The sequence below is a fragment of the Hemiscyllium ocellatum genome, chromosome 16 (assembly GCF_020745735.1).
Source record: "Hemiscyllium ocellatum isolate sHemOce1 chromosome 16, sHemOce1.pat.X.cur, whole genome shotgun sequence".
Taxonomy (NCBI): Eukaryota; Metazoa; Chordata; class Chondrichthyes; order Orectolobiformes; family Hemiscylliidae; genus Hemiscyllium; species Hemiscyllium ocellatum.
In genome coordinates this window covers 71,514,373-71,536,114 of record NC_083416.1, presented here as the reverse complement: position 1 = coordinate 71,536,114, position 21,742 = coordinate 71,514,373, and the positions used below count along the sequence as shown (strand labels likewise).

Below are 21,742 nucleotides of genomic sequence, written 5' to 3'. Positions count from 1 at the left end.
TTGGCAAATGATGTTTTTAACAGCAGAAAATGTGGAGAGCAGTTAGTCAGAGGGTTCCTGTTATGGTCGACACTGTTGTATTCAATTGGGGCAGCACGGTGGCTCAGTGGTTAGCACTGCTGCCTCATAGCACCAGGGACCCAGGTTTGATTCCAGCCTCAGGTGACTGTGTGGAGTTAGCACATTCTCCCTGTGTCTGTGTGGGTTTCTTCCCACAGTCCAAAGATGTGCAGGTTAGGTGAATTGGTCATGCTAAATTGCCCATAGTGTTAGGTGCATTAGTCTGAGGGAAATGGGTCTGGATGGGTTACTCTTCGGAGGGTCGGTGTGGACTTGTTGGGCCAAAGGGCCTGTTTCCACGCTTTTGGGAATCTAATCTAATCTGAATGTCCATCAAATGTGTCTGCGATAATCTTTGCCGGATTGTTGAAGAGTATGATTATACAGAGACTTGAACTATTGTACAGTAAATCTAGCAAATTTAGTTAATAGGTTTTTTTCTATGTTTTACCCCTCTTCTGCTGTTTTCTTCAGACATTCCTGAAAGGACAGGTCTTATCAAGAGTCAGTCTTAAGCAAGTTGTGTTGAAAGAAAAATGCAAAAAATCTGTTGTATCATTGAGAACTTTACTGTGTAACATGATATTATATCAGCTCAAACAATGTGACAAATATTTAGTTGAAAATGACAACATTGCTGGACCTTTCATACAGGTGTCTTTTTTACTGTCACTCTGAAATCAAAAGATAATATCCAAACATACATTGCTTGTGTGATAATCAGCCACATTTTGACAAAAAAGTCTCTTCCATTTTGTCTTCTTTCAATATCCACGTGAACTGGCATGTCCTATGTAACTATGGTACTATAGATTATGGATGACTCATTTCCACCTGAAGTTCCTGGAATCTAAGGAAATATGGTAAGCAGATATTACACTACTGCAACTTCATACTTTCAGTTTATTATGTTAAAAATATTCTAAGGCTTTAGCTGAATGATTATAATAAGTTTAACATGTGCACTTATCCACTTACCTCTTCTGAAGGCTGGACATCAGATTGTTCATTGAGGGTATGACCTTTGGTACAAGGACAATTAAATAGTGAAGTCAGGTATGGAAGAAAATTACAAAATGTCAAAATATATCTTCTTATTTACCTGGACTCATCTTTTGAAAAATTACAGAAGCATAATGAATTTCTTCTGCAATTGGCTCAGAGTTTGAAATTTCATGACCAAAGTCGGGTTCGCTTTGACATTCATTAGCTGTGAAGGAGAGGTGAAACAATTTGAGAGTTGTGAAATGTTGGAAAAATATCATTAAAGTTTTCTATCACTGTCAACTTTTGGTTCATGATATGAAGACTTGTGAACAACATGATTTTTAGATTATTGTACCCATCTGCCTTTTTCCTGTTACCCAACCGGGAACAAGAGTCAATTTACTCTGGTTCTCATCTGTTGTAACTTAGACAGAAGAGTCATGGAAACTCCAGGAAGACAAAATAAATAAGAGCACTATTCCTCATATGCTTGGCTTTTAACAGGTTCAACAGAATCTGATGGTCAACTACTTAAGAATCTGGAACCTTAATGGAACAAACACTTGGAATCTTCATATAGGGATTGGGATTTCAGGACACCATAACCCAGGTATTGTGGGTTTTAATTCCAGCAGGCTATCCTATCTGACGTGGCAATGCTTATGTTATCCTTCATAATACAATAAACTAGGATGTTAAGGTGTTACTAAAAGAGCCAACGGATTTTTATTATAGGTCACTGAATTATATAAACACAACTTTCATAGGAACCTTTCAGGCTAATACTAAGCTTTTTAATTACAAAGAATAGCACACTTCCATTATTGTGTCATGGTTCAGATGTCCCAAGTTAAAATGACATCTGAGACCTTTATATACTCAGATCACATGATATAATCACAGTGATGATAATATATCTGTATGTACACTGATATACTGATGTGAGACATAAAATAAGATCAATTAGAGTGTTCTATAGTCTGTTAATTTGCTCAGTGCTGCATGGATCTGCATGATAATGTACTGGAATAACCCAGCTATTCAGCAAAATGAAGGAGAGAATTTTTTGAAGTAATTTCGAATGTCAAGAACGTGATAGCAGCCAAAGAATGTGATATTGAAAATGCACAGCAGGTCAGGCAGCATCCGAGGAGCAGGAAATTCGACGTTTCGAGCATAAGCTCTTCATCAGGAATGAGGTTTGTTGGCCAAGGGGCATGAGAGACAAATGGGACTGGGGTGGGACTGGGGTAAGAAAACTGAGAATGCAATAGATAGATGAAGGTGGGGGTAAAGGTGATAGGTTGGAGAGGAGGGTGGAGCAGATAGGTGGGGAAGGAAGATGGACTGGTAAGACAAGTGAAGAGGGCAGTGCCGAATTGGAAAGTTGGATCTTGGATTAGGTGGGGGGAGGGAAAATGAGGAAACTGGTGAAATCCATATTGATCCCGTGTGGTTGCAGGGTCCCAAGGTGGAAGATGAGACGTTCTTCCTCTAGGTGGTGGGTGGTAAGGGTTTGGTGGTGGATGAGGGCCAGGACCTGCATGTCCTATGGGGAGTGATAATGGGGAGTTAAAGTGTTTGCCCACGGGGCAGTAGGGTTTTTTTCATGCATGTGCCACAGAGATATTCTCTAAAGTATTCCACAAGTAGGCGGCCTGCCTCCTCAGTGTCAAGGAGACTACATCGAGAGCAACAGATTCAGTAAATGATGTGTGTGGAAGTGCAGGTAAATCTCTGAAAGATATGGAAAGCTTCTTTGGGGCCTTTGACGGAGGTGAGGGGGGTGGTGTGGGTGCAGATTTTGCAATTCTTGCAGTGGCCAGGGAAGGTGCTGGGAGGGGAGGGTGTCTTGGGAGGGGGCATGGACCTGACAAGAGAGTCGCAGAGGGAATGGTCTTTATGTTATGCAGCTAGGGGTTTGGAGGGAAATATATCTCTGGTGGTGGGGTCTTTTTGTAGATGGCAGATATGGCAGAAGTTGATGCGATGTATCACACTCTTCAGCACCACGCTAATGGACTCTCTTCACCAGCATCTGAAGTCCTCACTTTCATCAAGAAAGTGATAGGAGTCCAACAATTTCTGGCAGCCTTTTTATTTACCAGTGAACTTTTAAGAGACAATCTGCAGTTTTCTGGGTTAAACATGTCCAATGTATGTCCCAGTCTTTCTATCCAATTTTTATCACCCCCAGAATTGACATTAATGTTAACTATTTTGCTAGTTCAACAGCAAGTGCAAGAAACACAATCTTTAGTGGCTTAAAGAGAGACGTATTTCTCACTCTATGATCTGAATCGTTACAAAGACCAATTAAAATGCTGCTTCACCTATTTTAATTCTACACCCCACCCTCCTGCCTTTAGTGGCTGCAATACTGGGGAAGAGCTAATTGGCTCATAGAAGGTTTATAGTCATAGACTCTCAGGTGCGGAATGTCACAACTTTGCCTTTGCCAGAACAGTTTGCTGTTCAGATGACCATGCAAGTACAGATATGTTACACTGAAAGAAGGCAACAAGTTCTGTTCTCAAAGCATAACTGTCTGTGCTCCAAGAAATCAATCATCCAAATAAAACAATGAAACCATATCTATTTTCTCTTTTTTTTCTTCTTTTCTGACATTCTGGTTTTATTTTCTTCTTTTTATTCACACTACCGCCTAACTGCAGCAGTGCTTATTTTCTTTCCCCCCAGCACCCATATTGTGTGTGTGCAGGTGTGAGACATAGTGAAAGACACAAGGTACACGAATCTTCTATTTTCTCTTTATCCTGTGGAAGTTAGAGGAACTGGTTAAATCAAAATCTCTGAGTTCACAGCTTGCATTGACCATTGCATTCAATTATTCTGGAGACAGGGTGAGATTTGAGCTACTAAGTTTATTGAAGTAATCAAACTGATCAAATGGAGATAGCTGACTGGAGACTTTCAAGTCACACATAATGGCAATAGAATCATAGAATCTCTACAGTGTGGAAGCATGCCATTTAGCCCATTGAGTCCACACCAACCCTTCAAAGAGCATCTCACCCTGACCCACACTCCTACCCTATCCCTGTAACCCTGCATTTCCCACGGCTATTCCACCTAGCCTGCATATCCCTGGACATAATGGGCAATTTAGCATGGCCAATCCATCTAACCTGCAATGGATTGTGGAAGGAAACCAGAGTACCCAGAGGAAACCCACGCAGACACGGAACATATAAACTGCACACAATCACCCAAGAACAGGATTGAACCAGAGTCTATAGTACTGTGAGACAACAGTGCTAACCACTGAGCCACCATGCCATAAACCTAAGCAGGTTTGGGAATCTGTCTGGTAGTCCAACACATTCATCAATTGCTAGTACATCAAAATCACCTTTTTCTTAAATTCTGAGTGCCCCAAGTCTGCATCTCTCTTCTCTTCAGCAAAGTTGGATCTGACTTGATTCTAAGGTGAACTATTTCCTTAGCATTGTGTGGCATCTTCACCTGCTCATTTCTGCATGGCATATGCTTCATTGCAGTCACTTAAAAATATCTGAGTCATGTAATTCAATGAAAATGGTAAGTAATGATCCCTTGTTCTTAATGTGTTCATTGTGTTTTTGTTTAGTATTCAAAACTTGATACATCCACAGACACCCATTTCTCTTACCTGGCCCATTGATCATCCTGATTATAGCAGCAATGAAACATGGAAGTAGCACAAGAGTGGCAAAAATGATAATATAATTCAAATACGCAAATTGATTATTTTCTGAAAATAAAGCAAATAATTACTATTAGTTAAAAGAGTATCAATGAAATAGATATTAAGACTTGCACAATTAATCCAAACTGTTTTTTAAGGGGTTAGTTCTAATGATGTAATATGCTAGTCAGATACAATATACATTATAGAGTCATACAGTACAGAAACAGGCCCTTTGGCCCATCTTGTCCATGCCTCCCAAGTTTTCTAAACTGAACTAGCCACATATTCGTGAACATGTCCAAATGTCTTTTAAATGTTGTAACTATACTCAGCTCCATCACTTCCACTGCCACATCACCCCATACATGCCCCATCTTCTGTGTGAAGAAGCTGTTCCTCACATCCCTTTTCCACTCTCACCTGCAACCTATTCCCTCTAGTTTTAGACTCCCTTACCCTTGGGGAAAAAAAACTTGGCTATTCACTGTATCTCCATCCCTCACTTTATAAACCTCAATAAGGTCGGCTTCTTACATTTCAGGAAAAGAAGTCCCAGCTTACCCAACCTGTCCATATAACTCAAACCTTCCAGTCCTTTTTAATCTTTTGGCATTGTTTCCAGTTTAATAACATCCTTCCTGTGCAAATGTGATGCCACTGTTTTAAAAAAAGGAGGTAAACTAAATATAGGGAATTACAGACTGGTTAGCTTAACTTCTGTAGCGAGGAAAATGATTGAGTCTATTATCAAGGAAGAAATAGCAAGACTCCTCGACAGAAATTGTCCCATTGGGCAGATGTAGCATGGGTTAATGAAGGGCAGGTTATGCTTAACTAAGCTACTCAAATTCTATGAAGACATTATGAGCACAATAGACAATGGGGATGCAGTAGATGTAGTACATCTAGATTTCCAAGAGGTATTTGACAAGGTGACACACAAAAGGCTGCTGCAAAAGATAAAGATGTCATGGGCAATGTATTAGCATGGATAGTGGTTTGGTTAACTAACAGGAAGCAAAGCGTGGAGATAAATGAGTGCTTTTCTGGTTAGCAATCAGTGACTAATGATGTGCCTCAGGGACAGCAATTATTCACAAGTTACATAGATGCTTTGAAGTTGGGGACCACATGTAGAGTATCAACATTTGCAGATAACACTAAGGTGATGGTAGAACAAAGTGTGCAAAAGACTGTAAAATGTTATAAAGGGATGTAGATATTTTAAGTGAGTGGGTAAAGGTCTGGCAGATGGAGTACAATGTTATTAAATGTGAAGTCATCCATTTTTGGAGGAATAACAGTAAAAAGGACTATTAGTTGAATGGTAAAAAGTTGCTGCTGTGCAGAAGGACTTGGGTGTCCTTGTGCATGAATCACAGAAGGTTGGTGTGCAGGCTCAATAGGTAATTCAGAAGACAATGGAATTTTGTCCTTCACTGCTAAAGGGATTGAGTTTAAAAGCAGCAAGGTTTGTTGCTGCTGTATAGGGTACTGGTGAGGCCACACCGAGAGTACTGTTTACAGTTTTGGTCTCCTTACTTGAGAAAAGATGTACTGGCACTAGAGGAGCTGGAGAGGTAATTCACCAGGTTGATTCCAGAGTTGAGTAGGTTGACATATGAGGAAAGACTGAATAGACTGAGATTATATTCACTGGAATTTAGAAGAATGAGGGGTACCTTAGAGAAACATATACAATTATGAAGGGAATAGAAAAGATAGAAGTAGAGAAGATGTTTCCATTGGCGGGTGAAACTAGGAAAAGAGGGCATAGCTTCAAAATTAGGGCAAGCAGATTTAGGACTGAATTGAGAAGGAACATCTTCACCCAGAGGGTTGTCAATCTATGGAATTCCCTGTCCAGTGAAGTAGTTGAGGCTTCCTCAGTAAATTATTTTAAAGCTAAGACAGATAATATTTTGAACGGTAAAGGAATTTAGGGTTATGATGGGTAAGTGGAACTGAAGTCACAAAGTGATCAGCCATGATCTTATTGAATGGTGGAGCAGGCTCAAAGGGCCAGATGGCCTACTCCTGCTCCTAGTTCTTACGTTCTTATGTACACCAGAGTGACCAGAATTGTAAGCAGTACTCCAAAAGTGGCCTCCAAAATGTCTTGCACAGCTGTAACATCCCAACTGAAGGACCGGATATATATATTTCCAAATCAGGATGGTGAGTGGCTCGATTGGGATCTTGAAGATGGTGGTGCTCCCATCTGCTGCCCTTGCCATTCTAGATGGAAATGGTCATGAGTTTGGGAGATGTTGTCTAAGGATCTTTAGTGAATTGCTGCAGTGCATCTTGTATATTGTGCATACTGCTGCTACTGAGTGTCAGTGGTGGAGGGAGTGGACAAGTGTGCCATCAAGCAGGCTTATGAATATTGTTGGAGCTGAACTGATCCAAGGCATACGGGATACTTGTCTTTATTAGTCGAGACATTAAATGCAAAATCAGAAAGGTTATGATGGAACTATAAAAAATGTTAGTCAGACCATAGCTACAGTTCTGATTGCCACATTACAGGAAAGTTGGGATTGCTCTGGAGGAGTTACAAAGGTGATTCACCAGAATGTTTTCTGGGCAGAAGTGGTTGAACAATGAATGGAGACCAGATAGGCTGAAGTTATTTTCCTTAGAGAAAGTTGAGGATCTAGCTAAGGTATACAAAATTATGAGGGGGATAGATAGGACAGATAGGTAGATGTTTTCCCTGAAGTAGAAGAATCAGTAACCAGGGGGCTAGATTTATATTAAGGTGCAGGAAGTTTAGAATGGATTTAAAGAATATTTTCTTCTCACTCAAAGGGTGATAAGTATATGGATCTCACTGCCCAAAAGAATGGTAAAGATGGAACCATCGCAACATTGAAGAAGCAAATCTTCACTCGGAGAGCCATAGTGTACAAGGCTAAGGGACAACCTCAGGAAAATCGGTCTAGAGTAGATAGGTGCTTGATGATTGGCACAGACATAATGAGCTGTCAGCTCTCTTTCTGCACTGTTAAAACCAAAAAGATGTGTTTCATTATCACCAAAAGTTTCTTTTACAAATGATTATTAATTAACCCTTTTTATTGCAGAATGCAAGATTCAAAATAATCTGTCGACTGAAGTAGGTACTCCTAAGAAACTCACCCTTCACAGCTTTATTGCTCAATTGATTTACCCAGTCTGCATTTAGGGAATGTTGCCCATGATAACAGTGATGCAAGTGCTACACACTTCTCTCCTGATGTGTACCATGTCGCATTAATGTTTGATGGCCTATAAATAGTTCCAACACGTGTCTGTTGCCTGTTGCTGTGTCTGAGCTCCACCTAAACAGACTTCTCACATTGTGCTCCTGATCTGAGATTCTCCGTTATGAATGTACTGATCTCATATTATAAGCTCAGCTCCACCTCTTTCTCATTCTTGGTTCTCCTTCCTAATTGTCAAATAACTTTAAATATTCAGTTCCCAGTTCTAGCCACCATGCAGCCATGATTCTGCAATGGCAGTAATATCACAGCTATTAACCTTCATTTGTGCATTGAAATCGCCTACCTTGTTGCAAATGCTGCATGCATTTTCAGATAAAATGCCTTTAACGTTGTCTTTTTTTACATCATTCTGGATCTGAGATGTGCTCAATGCTGAGCATTGCTTTTCCTGTCTTCCTTGTAGCTTTTCTATTTTCTGTTAGTGAGGTTGCCAACCCCTAACAAGCTGGTTGAGAAAGTCCTACCCTCTGGAATTGCCAGCAATCTGACTGCACTGCAGGAGGTGCTGTGTGAACTGCAAGCAGTCCCAGGATGAAAGACCCAAGTAGGTGTTGGGTATTGGCTGGGGAAGGCTTGGCGACTTCAATGAGTATAGCAAGTGGAGTGATGTTGCAAATTTAATGCAGGAAGGAATGATTTGAGGAATCCTTTACTCATGGGAGATGCCCTTGATGTCCAAAGGGCACTGTCCAAAGATCGCACCTTATCCTTCCTGCACTTTTAGAACATAGAACAGTGCAGCACAGGAACCACAATGTTGTGCTGAAGATAATGCCAAATTAAACTAATCTCTTCTGCCTGTCCTTGGCCTATATCCCTCCATTCCTTGCATATTCATGTGTTTATCTAAGAGTCCCATAAAAGCCCCTATCATATCTACCTCCACCACCACCACTGGCAGCGTGTTCCAGACTCCTACCACTCTCTGTGTAAAAAATCTTACCCCTCACATCTCCTTTGAACTTCCCCCTCTCACCTTAAATGCATGCTCCCCAATATTTCAACTCTAGGAAAAAGATTTTGACTATCAACCCTATCTATGCATCTTTTGACAATATGTGAAAAATAAGCTGATACTCTCACTATAACCATATTGTGGAATGAACAGAGGGTCAATGCAACCTTAAGCCAACACTATTAACCCTTAATTATGCATTTTCATGTGGAGCAAAGTTGCCAACTTCAGCACTTGTTCACCCTCCATATTATGGAGCTGAGGAACTGATGGAGAAACTGGAGCAGAGGTTTCCCTCCCTATCTTACAGCTCCCATGTCCTGATAAAAATCACACCCAGCAGAGACACATAATATCTAGCCCATTGTCTGCAACCTAGAATCAGTGCCGCTCAGTCTGGAGCAGGAAGGTGGCCTTTCAGTGGAGGAACTGAAATTCTAAGATCATCAACCTGGAAACCACAGAGCTGATATCCCACAGTTGAACACAGTCCAGCAAAGCTAAGCACAGCACATCATGTAATACAGCTTCTAGAGTCATAGAGGTGTGCACACGGAAACAGACCCTTCGGTCCAACTGGTCTATGCTGAAATAAAGCCATTCGTGGCTGATTCCACCCAAAAAGTCCAAGCTCACCAAAGGAAGGAAATCGACTCAATGTTGTAATAAAGAAAGAAATTGACTCTGTTCAAGTAAGAGACTATTTCACTTTGACAGAGTGAACAGGTTGATGTTCAGAAATGGCATGGTGCCAAAACCCAACAGATCAATCAGAATTTAGTGGGTTCTTATACAGTTTAATGAAGCAGCCAAATGATCAACTTACCGACTTTAGCAATTTACACAGAAAGCCTTACCTTTTAGCCAATTTCCTTCTCCTGAATGTTAGCATTCCATTGGCATGAGCTACCTGACTGTACCTGACCCAATCACACCAAATGCATTAGCCCAGAGGATGGATTTTAACAGCATTTCGTCTGTAGAAAGCTGCTGCCTTTGTTGCACCTCACCTGACACCCATAACATGCAGATCTATAACAGATGATTAGCAATTGGTATCGCATGCTCTAATTTCTGGTCCCTTCTTCAATTCATTCAGCTGTGCCTAAATCCAGCAATCTTATGTTTACTCCTTCAGATTAGATTAGATTACTTACAACAGTGTGGAAACAGGCCCTTCAGCCCAACAAATCCACACTGACCCTCTAAAAGGCAACCCATCCAGACCCATTCGCCTACACCTAACACCACAGGCAATTTAGCATGGCCAATTCACCTAATCTGAACATTTTTGGACTGTGGGAGGAAACCCACACAGACATGGGGAGAACGCGCAAACTCCACATAGGCAGTTGTCCGAGCCAGGAATTGAACCCCAGGTTCATTGGTGCGCTAAGGCAGCAGTGCTAACCACTGGGCCACCCCTAGTTTCTGCAGTCCTCACTTTCTCCTAGTTGATTAGGACCCTCCCCAACCACCATTTTATGTGATTATTGAATGTCACCAATAAAGGTAGAATTATACTTGAGCATACTTATACTGTCTGTCAAAAGGAATCATTGAACAAGTGTTAGAGATGAGACAAATCACCAAACAAGAAATATTAAATTCTGCTATGCATATTCAAAAGTTAACAGAGACTTGAAATGGAAATAAAAAATGCTGGAACAGAAACTGTCAGAAATACACATTATCAGGCTCAGTAATATTAATTCCACATTGTCTTGTTCTATACCATTATCTCAGCTGCCTCTGAATGCCAGTATCTGTTATGTTTACAGCTCCCTCTCACACTCAGACTCAGCATTGTCAGCATTTCTGAATTAGAGTGGTGCTGGAAAAGCACAGCAGGTCAGGCAGCATCAAAGGAGCAGAAAAGTCGATGTTTTGGTCAAAAGCCCTTCATCAGAAATAGAGGCAGGAAGCCTGCAGGTTGAAGAGATAAATGAGAGGGGGGATAGGGGTGAGGAGAAAGTAGCATAGAGTACAATAGGTGAATGGGGGTGGGGATAGAGATGATAGGTCAGAGAGGAGGGTGGGGGAAGGTAGCAAAGAGTACAATGGGTGGATGGGGGTGGGATGAAGGTGATAGGTCAGAGAGAGTGGTGGAGTGGATAGGTGGAAAGGAAGGTAGACAGGTAGGACAGGTCATGGGGATGGTGCTAGATGGAAGGTTGGAACTGAGGTAAGGTGAGGGGAGGGGAAATGAGGAAACTGTTGAAGTCCACATTGATGTCCTGGGGTTGAAGTGATCCGAGGCGGAAGATGAGGCATTCTTCCTCTAGGCGTCGGGTGGTGAGGGAGCGGCGGTGGAGGAGGCCCAGGACCTACATGTCCTCGGCAGAGTGGGAGAGGGATTTGAAATGTTGGGCCACAGGGCGGTGTGGTTGATTGGTGCGGGTGTCCCGGAGATGTTTCCTGAAGTGCTCTGTGAGGAGGCGTCCGGTCTCCCCAATGTAGAGGAGACTGCATTGGGAGCAAAGGATATAATGACAGCATTTCGTATCACTCTCAAACACAGTGTGGTTAACAGCTCCCTCTCACTCTCAAACTCAGCACTGTCAGCTTGTTCTTAATCTCAGACACAGCATTCACAGCAACTCCTTATTAGACGAGTGTTGTTACCTCAGCTTCCTCTGAACAAGAGGCCAAGGAATTATTTTTCCCCATTGCTGCTATGGGTGGAATTCCACGATTTTGATTCAGTAGCAATGCCCAAAATACTCTAAAGTGGGGTGGTGTGTGTTTTGGAGGGAAACTTGAAGGAGGTGGCCTTGCTGTAAAACTGCTGTCCTTGTCTTTCTATTGTTATTAGTGATATTAACTGGGAAATCAATACAGAGCTTCCACATTGATGACCGAAACAAATATTAAAGCATGGAAAGTAATTTCCTTCTTTATTGGTATGTTAACCAGCCATAATTTTCAATGGAAATAGTGAGAAAATTAAATAAGGATAACAATTAGACTAAGTACTGAACCAACTGAGACCCTGATCCCTGTCACCACCATAATCTAGTGACTCTTAGAACAGATGGGGCCATGCAACCTTTCCATGCCCCTCAGAAGGTTGCGACCACCTTGTCAGGTTTACTGGAAACGTCCATAAGACCATAAGACATAGGAGTGGAAGTAAGGCCATTCGGCCCATCGTGTCCACTCCGCCATTCAATCATGGCTGATGGGCATTTCAACTCCACTTACCAGCATTTTCCCCGTAGCCCTTAACTCCTCATGACATCAAGAATCTATCAATCTCTGCCTTGAAGACATTCAGCGTCCCAGCCTCCACTGCACTCTGCAGCAATGAATTCCACAGGCCCACCACTCTCTGGCTGAAGAAATGTCTCCACATTTCTGTTCTGAATTGATCCCCTCTAATTCTAAGGCTGTGTCCACGGGTCCTAGTCTCCTCGCCTAACGGAAACAATTTCCTAGTTTCCGCCCTTTCCAAGCCATGTATTATCTTGTATGTTTCTATTAAGTCTCCCCTTAATCTTCTAAACTCCAATGAATACAATCCCAGGATCCTCAGCCGTTCCTCATATGTTAGACCAACCATTCCAGGGATCATCCATGTGAATCTCTGCTGGACATGTTCCAGTGCCAGTATGTCCTTCCTGAGGTGTGGGGACTCCAAATGGGGCCTAACCAGAGCTTTATAAAGTCTCTGTAGCACAACGGTGCTTTTATATTCCAACCCTCTCGAGGTAAATGACAACATTGCATTCGCTTTTTTAATCACGGACTCAACCTGCATGTTTACTTTCAGAGAATCCTCGACTAGCATTCCCAGATCCCTTTGTACTTTGGCTTTATGAATTTTCTCACAGTTTAGAAAGTAATCTATGCTTTTATTCTTTTTTCCAAAGTGCACGACCTTGCATTTGCTCACGTTGAATTCCATCAGCCATTCCCTGGACCACTCTCCCAAACTGCCTAGATCCTTCTGCAGCCTCCCTACTTCCTCAGTACTACCTGCCTGTCTACCTAACATCAGCAAACTTTGCTAGAATGCCCCCAGTCCCTTCATTCAGATCATTGATATATATATAATGTGAACAGCTGCTGCCCCAACACTGAACCCTGCGGGACACCGCTTGTCACCAGCTGCCATTCCAAAAAGAACCTTTTATCCCAACTCTCTGCCTTCTGTCAGACAGCCAATCCTCAATACATACCAGTAGCTCACCTTGAACACCATGGGCCCTCACCTTGCTCAGCAGCTTCCCGTGTGGCATCTTATCAAAGGCTTTTTGGAAGTCTAGATAGACCACATCCACTGGGTTTCCCTGGTCTAACCTACTTGTCACCTCTTCAAAGAATTCCAACAGGTTTGTCAGACACGATCTCCCCTTACTAAATCCATGTTGACTTGTTCTAATCAGATTCTGCTCTTCCAAGAATTTAGAAACCTCATCCTTAATGTCCCCAGGAAGGTCCCAAATAGTCAGTAACTCAGTGCCTGATCAAGTAATGCAGCACTGGAAAGGAGAATACACTGAAAACCTGTGACTCTCCCTCCTGTCTCCACCCACAATCCACAACATTTCAACCTGCAACACACTGAGCTTTGGCAGGGGGACCTGACAATGATCCTGGCTCTCTGCTGGATGTATGCTGTTAGCAATAATCTCTCTAGGGAAGCCCCCACATCAGTGGCAATCTGCCAGGCCAGCTGCTGACAGCAGGCAAGTACTCTGTTGCTGACTAATTCGATGATAACAAAGTCATCATCATCCTAGAGGACCTTAGGGCTACCCGCTCCTTAAATAGAGAGAGAGAGAGAGCACTGCTGGTCAGTTTAACCTGAAGGTCACTACACCTCAAGAAAGGGGCAAAGTTGAGAAGGTGGGTCATTTGTGGTAACCTCAGATGGTGTGTGAATTGAACCCATGCTGTTGGCATCACTCTGCAACGCAGGTCAGCTAACTAAGCTAGCCAACCCACTCCTCAACCTGACCTAATTCATCACAGTCCGAGGTGTTCCATGTCCATTATGTAGCAAGGCACTGCCAACATTATGTATCAATGATACATGAGGGTCAATGGTAGACACTGAAATGCCTGAAGGGCATCTGATTCTGTAAACATAGGACGAGGGGAGCTCCCTATTTACATAACAGAACCTTGACTGAAGTTTTAAACTTGCAATCTGAGTATAGAAAAATATTGATAAATAGTGGTTCATATAACCTGTTTGAGATTAAATGCATTATGAATAAGCAGTATAAATATCTGGCAATCCACAAATATTTGATAAAATTAGCAATTCATGATTGATATCACGAGCTTCATGATTTTTCAGCTGTCACCCGATTTGCCAGACATTTGTGTATTGCTGAAACTGACAACATCATTGAGCTGAGCAAACATTACTGAAATGGCAAACAAGAGGGAGTCTACCAGGAAAAGGGAACTGAAAACACAGACGTCTGTCTGGATCTAGTAGGTGATACTTAATCTGAACACTAGAGGGAGCTGAAACAATTCTCATTGATTCTCATACCAAGAGGAAGCTAAGAGAACATTACTCTGCCTGACTGTAACAGAGACCAGAATACTGTGCACAGGAGCAACCATCCCTAACAATATTGTTAGGGGTGATCATTGCAGTCTTTCTGAAAATAATGTGCTATCTTCACATTGAGGAGACCTTCCAGAATACTGTAGATTGCTATCAGTAGATAAATAGAATAGATTCAGAACTTATTCTGCAGTTATGGTGGCTCAGTGGTAAGCACTGCTGCCTCATAGCACCAGGGTCCCAGGTTCAATTCCAGCCTCAGTCTGTGTGGAGTTTACACATTTGCCCTGTGTCTGTGTGGGTTTGTTCTTGTTTCCTCCCACAGTCCAAAGATATACTGGCCATTCTAAATTGCCCATTGTGGTGGGTGCATTAGTCAGAGGGAGGTGGGTTACTCTTCAGAGGGTCAGTTGGGGCAAAGGGCCTGTTTCTGTTCTGGACCACTCTATGAGTGAAACTACAGACCAAGAGTGTATGCAAGTTAATCAGCTGAGGTAGCATCCAAAAACAAAGCAATATTGTAAGTAATAACTCTAGTTAAAGTTCTGCAGACCACTTCTCTTAAGTCATGAATTTTGGTGGACAATTAAATAACTAACCTGATATGAAGAGCACAAATACCACCCCATTCTCAATGATGGGCAGTCTAAGACATCCGTAGAACACAAATTGTCGAAGCATTTACAATCATCTTCGACCAGAAGTGCCAAGTGGATGATCAATTTTGTCTTCAGCCTGAGATCCTTAGTATTGCAAATATTAGTTTTCTCCCAATTTAATTCACTGCATGTAATGCTATATTCACAGTATGCCTGGTTGTGTTCAGTTCTACTGGTAGGACAGAACCATCAGAGGTGGCACAGTGGTATACTTTCAGGGAGGAGTTGATGTGGTAGTCTCAAAAGTGATTCCTGGTTTGAAAGGACCCCAGTCTAGCCCCCAAATTGTTACAATGGGACCTGAGTAATGTTCCCCAAGTTATTGTTGAACTGGCTCCCCTTCTTTATTCACTATCACAATTTATGAAGTATCCTGTCTTTGTGGATCCCATTTTCCCATTTACTCAGACCAAATTAATTTAGGTTTTAAAAGGAGCCATGTTAACCAGGCTTTCTGGAGTTAACAAAACAACGAACTTATTACTTACCACAAGAAAAAAGAATAATGCAACACATACACAGATTAGAAATGAATACAAAAAGTGTTAAAAGTGCAGGTTCATTGTTCCTTGACAGTAGAGCCACAGGGAGGCAGGGAACAGAAGAAGATGTTTGGTATGCTTGCCTTTATTTGTCAGTGCATTAAGTATAGGAGTTGGGATGGTATGTTGTGGCTGTATGGGACATTGATTTGGCCACTTTTGGAATATTTCATATAATTCAGGTCTCTTTGCTGTAGGAAAGATGTTGTGAAACTTGACAGGGTGTGGAAATGTTACAGGGATGTTGCTGGGGTTGGAGGGCTTGAGATACAGGGAGAGGCTGAATAGGCTGGGCTATTTTCACCAGAGCATGGAGTCTGAGGAGGGACCGTTTAGCGGTTTATAAATCATGTGGATAGGATCAATATTCAAGCTCTTTTTCCCAGTTCAGTGGAGTCCAAAACTAGAGGACATAAGTTTAAGGTGAGGGAGAAAGATTTAAGAGGGACCTAAGCAGTGACATTTTCACACAGAGGGTGTATGGAGTGAGCTGCCAGTGGAAGTGATGGAAGCAGGTACAACTAAAACATTTAAAAGGCCTCTGGATGGCTATATAAATAGGAAGGATTTAGGGAGATATGGGCCAAATGCTGGCAGATGTGACTATATTAATTAGGATGTTTGGTTGGCATAGATGAGTTGGACCAAACAGTCTGTCTCCATGCTGAACAGCTCTGTGACTCTAAGTTAATAAATAAACAGCTCAGCCCCAATGAGTCACTGTGAAGAGAAGATTGTGGAATGTTGTTGGTTAAGTTATTGATTTGGGGATTCTTAGCTTTGCAAGATAATTGAAACTCTTTTGTCTTGATGTTTTTCTCTGGCTTGTTGACTAGCTGGCTTCTAACATTCAGATGAATAGGCTCTTTACTCACTGTGCAGCAGTAACCAGTGGGCAGTTCTTGAATTGTGACCTTCGCAGCCCACTAGTGCTGGAACCCAAAATATACACAAGCACATGAGTACATCAGCTCAATTTCTTTCTACTTGCACACATGAGGGCTTTTAAACCCTGTTCTTGTGTACTTTTGAATGGTGAAGAATGGTGAATGTCTCTTGCCCAGCTGCTATCCTTTCTCCCATCATGCTCACAGTCGAGATGAATCTCGGGAGGTCACAGCTAGTAGTGTGTTTCTCCCTTTCAAGTCAATCCATCTGAAGCTTCCTTGACACCTCACCACTTTTGGCTTTCCAAAGGCTCTCCCTCCAGATAGCCACTGAATTTACATTCACAGTCCTTTTTTTGGCTGTATGCTCTTTAAAAAATATCAGAAAAAAGCATGTTGCAATTGAAAGTTTGATATGTCAGTGGGTGATCTGGGGTTATATTCCATGGTTGAGACAACATAGACCTGATGAAGTCTCATGGCATCAAGCCAGGTAATTGCCAAATTTTCTCCTGTTACTGATCAGCTACAACTCTCCATCAGCTGATTAATTAGTACTTGGTCACTGGACTAGTAATCTAGAGATCCAGGCCAATAGTCAGAGTTAGTGTTTTGAGTTCAGTGATCTTTCTGCAGAACTGATGGTAGCTAGGGGAAAATTGGGTTTTTTTGCAGAAGATAGGCTGGATGGAGGAGGTAAGGAGTAAACATTAGGTGGAGATAGAGTCAAAACCAACTTTTCCTAGCTACCATCGGTTCTGATAAACGATTGCTTGACCCAAAATTTCTCCCCACTATCACTGCCAGACCTGATGAAACTTCCAGCAATTTCTGTTTTTGTTTCTGATTTTTGGTACCCGCAATTCTGTCAGGTTTTTATTGGACAGAATTACAATGGTTACACAAACACACACACACACACACACACACACACGTCATGAAAGTGATGTCTCACATGTACAGACCTCCCTTTAAAAACTGACTCGATATTAGCCATCCAGAGATGTGAACAGAGGTCATCTTGCCCAAGTAGATTATGACTATTTTGTCACACATCTGCAGGCAGCCCTCTTCTGAGGGCTTAATAACCCAATTAGAAGACCCTAATTTGAGATATAGCTGCATTTGGCAAGAACATGGTTCAAGGAGCTGCAAATAAAATGCAACTTTCAAGGACATAGTGGCTAAAGCTGGAAGTGTGATCGGGTCAATCACAGGAAAACATGAAGGAGGATTCATTGATAGAGTGACCACTCAGTAACAGGTTCTTGTGCAAGTACACACAAGTAATTGGTGTTGTGAGTAAATGCTGTGTTTGGTGAATTAATAAGTGGCAATGGCATTAATGAGTGGAATTGTTTTCATCGTTGTGCTTTACGTCATTGATAGCAAGGTATGGTGAAGAGGAGCCTTGAAGATTGAGAGATTACCTTCCCCCACCACTTTAGTTTACATTATTGTTCATGACTTAAATTATTAGATATCTTTTGAAATTAAAAATGATAAGCTTTGAAAATCCTTCAGGACAAGTTACACATTTTGTTCTTGATATGTTTTATCCAGTTTATAATGAACATAATATATTTTAATACTATTCACTAAGGAATAAATATAAGCAATGGCACGAGGGAAAGTTTTTTTTTCAAAAGGTATTAAGGCAACTTTCACAGTGTCTGAGAGATATTGGTATTGTTCCTGACTACTCTGACAGTCAGCACTCACACAGCATTGCACAGTGATGTCACTCTGTCATACATGGTCAAATGCAGGTAGTGTGTCTTTAAACTCTCGGTAGTCCTGACACAGAAATACACATTTCCAATGCTAGCACAAGGCTAAAGCATACATAGAAATAAAACAAAGAACTCTGGCTGCTGAAGATCTGATACAAAATCGGAAGTTGCTCTTGTCAGAACTTCTGAAGAAGTCATACTGAACCCAAAACATTAACATTGGGTTTCTCTGCACAGATACTGCCAGACCTGCTGAGTCTCTCTAACACATTGTGTTTCTCATAAAGCATGTATAATTGTCTATTTGAAACCACATCATCAAATGATTCTACAATTCTAGCCCAAAACATTAAGCGGTTTGATGTCACATAGGTACCGCGGTTACATACGGCAAATTTGCAAGAGCAGTAGAGCTTTGAATTAATACCATACGAACTGGTTCAGAAACGACTGCATTCCAACAAATGAGTGGTTGGAATACATTTGTGTAAGCCATCCTTCTAGTTATTCAGCTGAGCTCATTGCAAGGCACTGCAAATGAATGCAACACAAACTGAGACATCACTGAAGATAAAAGAATGGAATTGCTGGTGCCAAAATGTACCATGTCCAGTTCACACAATTAAAAACAAGCAGGGTAGCAGAGTTAGTGTTTCAAGTCCAGTCACCTTTCTGCAGAACTGATGGTAGCTCAGAGAAAATTGTATTTTTATGCAAACGATAGGTTGGGTGGAGGAGTTAAGAAGGAAACAATACATTGAGATACAGCCCAAACCAAACTCTTCTAGCTACCATCAGTTCTGACAAAGGGTCACTTGACCCAAAACATTAACTACTTTTTCTCTGCAAACACTGACAGACCTGATGAACTTTTCCAGCAATTTGTGTTTTTGTTTCTGATTTTTGTATCCAGAGTTCTTACAGTTTTTTTTATTGGGACAGAATTACAACTGCTTTAGTTAAAGCAGACTTTAACTATCTCTCTCTCTCTCACTCTCGCTCTCTCCCAAAGACACACACATCATGAAAGTGGTGTCTCACACATACAGACCTGTCTGTAAAAACGGATGAGATGATAGCCATCCAAAGATGTGAACAGAAGTCATCTTGCCCAAGTGGATCACAATTATTTTGTCACCCATCTGCAGGAAGCCCTCTTCTGAGGGAGGGCAGGGTATGATCACATGGTGCGCTTAATAACCCAATTAGAAGACAAGGATTTGAGATATAACTGCATTTGGCAAGAACATGGTTCAAGGAGCTGCAAATAAAATGCAACCTTCAAGGACTTAGTGGCTGTGATTGGGAGTGTGATCTGGACATTCACAGAAAGACTTGAAGGAGTATTCATTGATAGAGTGACCACTCAGCAACAGGTTCTTGTGCAAGGATACACAAGTAATGGGGTAAAAACAAGGACTGCAGATGCTGGAAACCAGATTCTATATCAGACTGGTACTGGGAAAGCACAGCAGTTCAGGCAGCATCTGAGGAGCAGGAAAATCAACATTTCAGGCAAAAGGCCTTCCTGATGCAGGGTTTTTGCCAAAACGTCGATTTTCCTGCTTCTCGGATGCTGCCTGAACTGCTGTGCTTTTCCAGAACCACTCTAATCTAAAATCACGCAAGTAATTGGTGTTGTGAGTAAATGCTGTGTTTAGTGGATTAGTAAGTGGCAATGGCATTAATGAGTGGAATTGCTTTCATCATTGTGCTTTATGTCATTGATAGCAAGGTATAATGAAGAGGAGCTTTGAAGATAGAGAGATCACCTTCCCCCACCACTTTGGTTTGCATTATTGTTCATGACTTTAATTATTAGGTCTCTTTTGAAATTAAAGATGATAAGTTTTGAAAATCCTTCAGGGCAAGTTACACATTTTGATCTAGATATATTTTACACAGTTAATAATGAAGATAATATATTTTAATACTATTCACTAGGGAATAAATATTAGCAATGGCATGAGGGAAGGATCCTTTGTATTTCAAAGGGTATTAAGGCACCTTTCACAGTGTCTGAGAGATCTTGGCTTTGTTTCTGACTACTCTGACAGTCAGCACTCACAGCATTGCACAAAAATGTCACTCTGTCATACATGGTCAAATGCACGTAGTGTGCTTACAAACTCTCGGCTGTCCTGTCACAGAAATACACATTCCCAATGCTAGCACAAGGTCAGAGCGTACGTAGGTATGAAACAAAGAACTGTGGTTGCCGAAGATCTGAAACAAAATCGGAAGTTTATGAACTTCTGAAGAAGTCATACTGAACCCAAAATATTAACATTGGGTTTCTCTGCACAGATACTGCCAGACCTGCTGAGTCTCTCTAACACATTGTGCTTTTTGTAAAGCATGTATAATTGTCTATTTGAAACCACATCATCAAATGATAGTACAATTCTAGCCCAAAGCATTAAGCGGTTTGATGTCACATAGGTACGCGGTTACATACGGCAAATTTGCAAGACTGTGCAAAATATCACAGGGAGCAGTAGAGCTTTGAATTAATACCATATGAACTGATTCAGAAAGGCCTGCACTCCAACATATGATGGTTGGAAGACATTTTTGTAAGCCATCCTACTGTTGATTCAGCTGAGCTCATTACAAGGCACTGCAAATGAATGCAACACAAACTGAGACATCGCTGAAGTGCAAAGAATGGAAATGCTGGAGCCAAAAGGTACCGGGCCCAGCTCACACAATTAAAAACAAGTAGGGTAGAAGAGTTAGTGTTTCAAGTCCGGTGATCTTTCTGCAGAACTGATGGTAGCTTGGAGAAAATTGTATTTTTATTCAAACGATACGCTGGGTGGACGAGTTAAGAAGTAAACAATACATTGAGATACAGCCCAGACCAACCTTTTCTAGCTGGGGTATGTGGAACATTTCTTGTTCCAGGCCTACCCTGGACCATTCCCACAGCTGCTTTATCGGAACATCGACGACTATTTCGGTGCTCTCGTCCTGACCTGGAAAAATTCATAAACTTCGCTTCCAGTTTCCATCCCTCCATCGCCATCACCCGGTCCATCTCCGACACCTGCCTTCTTTTCCTTGACCTTTCTGTCTCTATTTCCAGCAATAGTCTATCCACTAATATCCATTACAAACCCACTGACTCCCCCAGCTATCTGGACTACAGCTCTTCTCACCCTACCCTATCCCTTTCTCTCAGATCCTTCGCCTCTGCCGCATTTGTTCCGATGAGGCCACTTTCCAAAATGGTGCTCTTAATATGTGCTCCTTCTTCTCCAACCTTGGCTTCCACCTACCGTTGTTGACAGGGCTCTCGACAGCATGCGGCCCATCTCCTGCGCCACGACCCTCACTCTCTCCCTCCCGTCCCAGAACAAGGAAAGGGTCCCTCTTGTTCTCACATTTCACCCCACCAGCCTTCAAATGCAAAGAATAATCCTCTGC

At 41.8% G+C, this 21,742-nt stretch overlaps 1 protein-coding gene across 1 annotated transcript in view; it reads right to left on the bottom strand.

The window, feature by feature from the left end:
• Positions 1-688: 688 nt before the first annotated feature.
• The window catches only part of LOC132823260 (uncharacterized), a 38,580-nt gene continuing 17,526 nt past the window's right edge, over positions 689-21,742 (bottom strand). Inside the window, exons 6-9 of the mRNA XM_060836910.1 lie at positions 4,700-4,801; positions 1,163-1,270; positions 1,039-1,082; positions 689-910 (exon numbers count right to left, since the gene is read on the bottom strand). Of these exons, the coding sequence (XP_060692893.1) occupies positions 851-910; positions 1,039-1,082; positions 1,163-1,270; positions 4,700-4,801 (314 nt within the window). The 3' untranslated portion in view covers positions 689-850. The remainder of the gene's footprint in view (positions 911-1,038; positions 1,083-1,162; positions 1,271-4,699; positions 4,802-21,742) is intronic.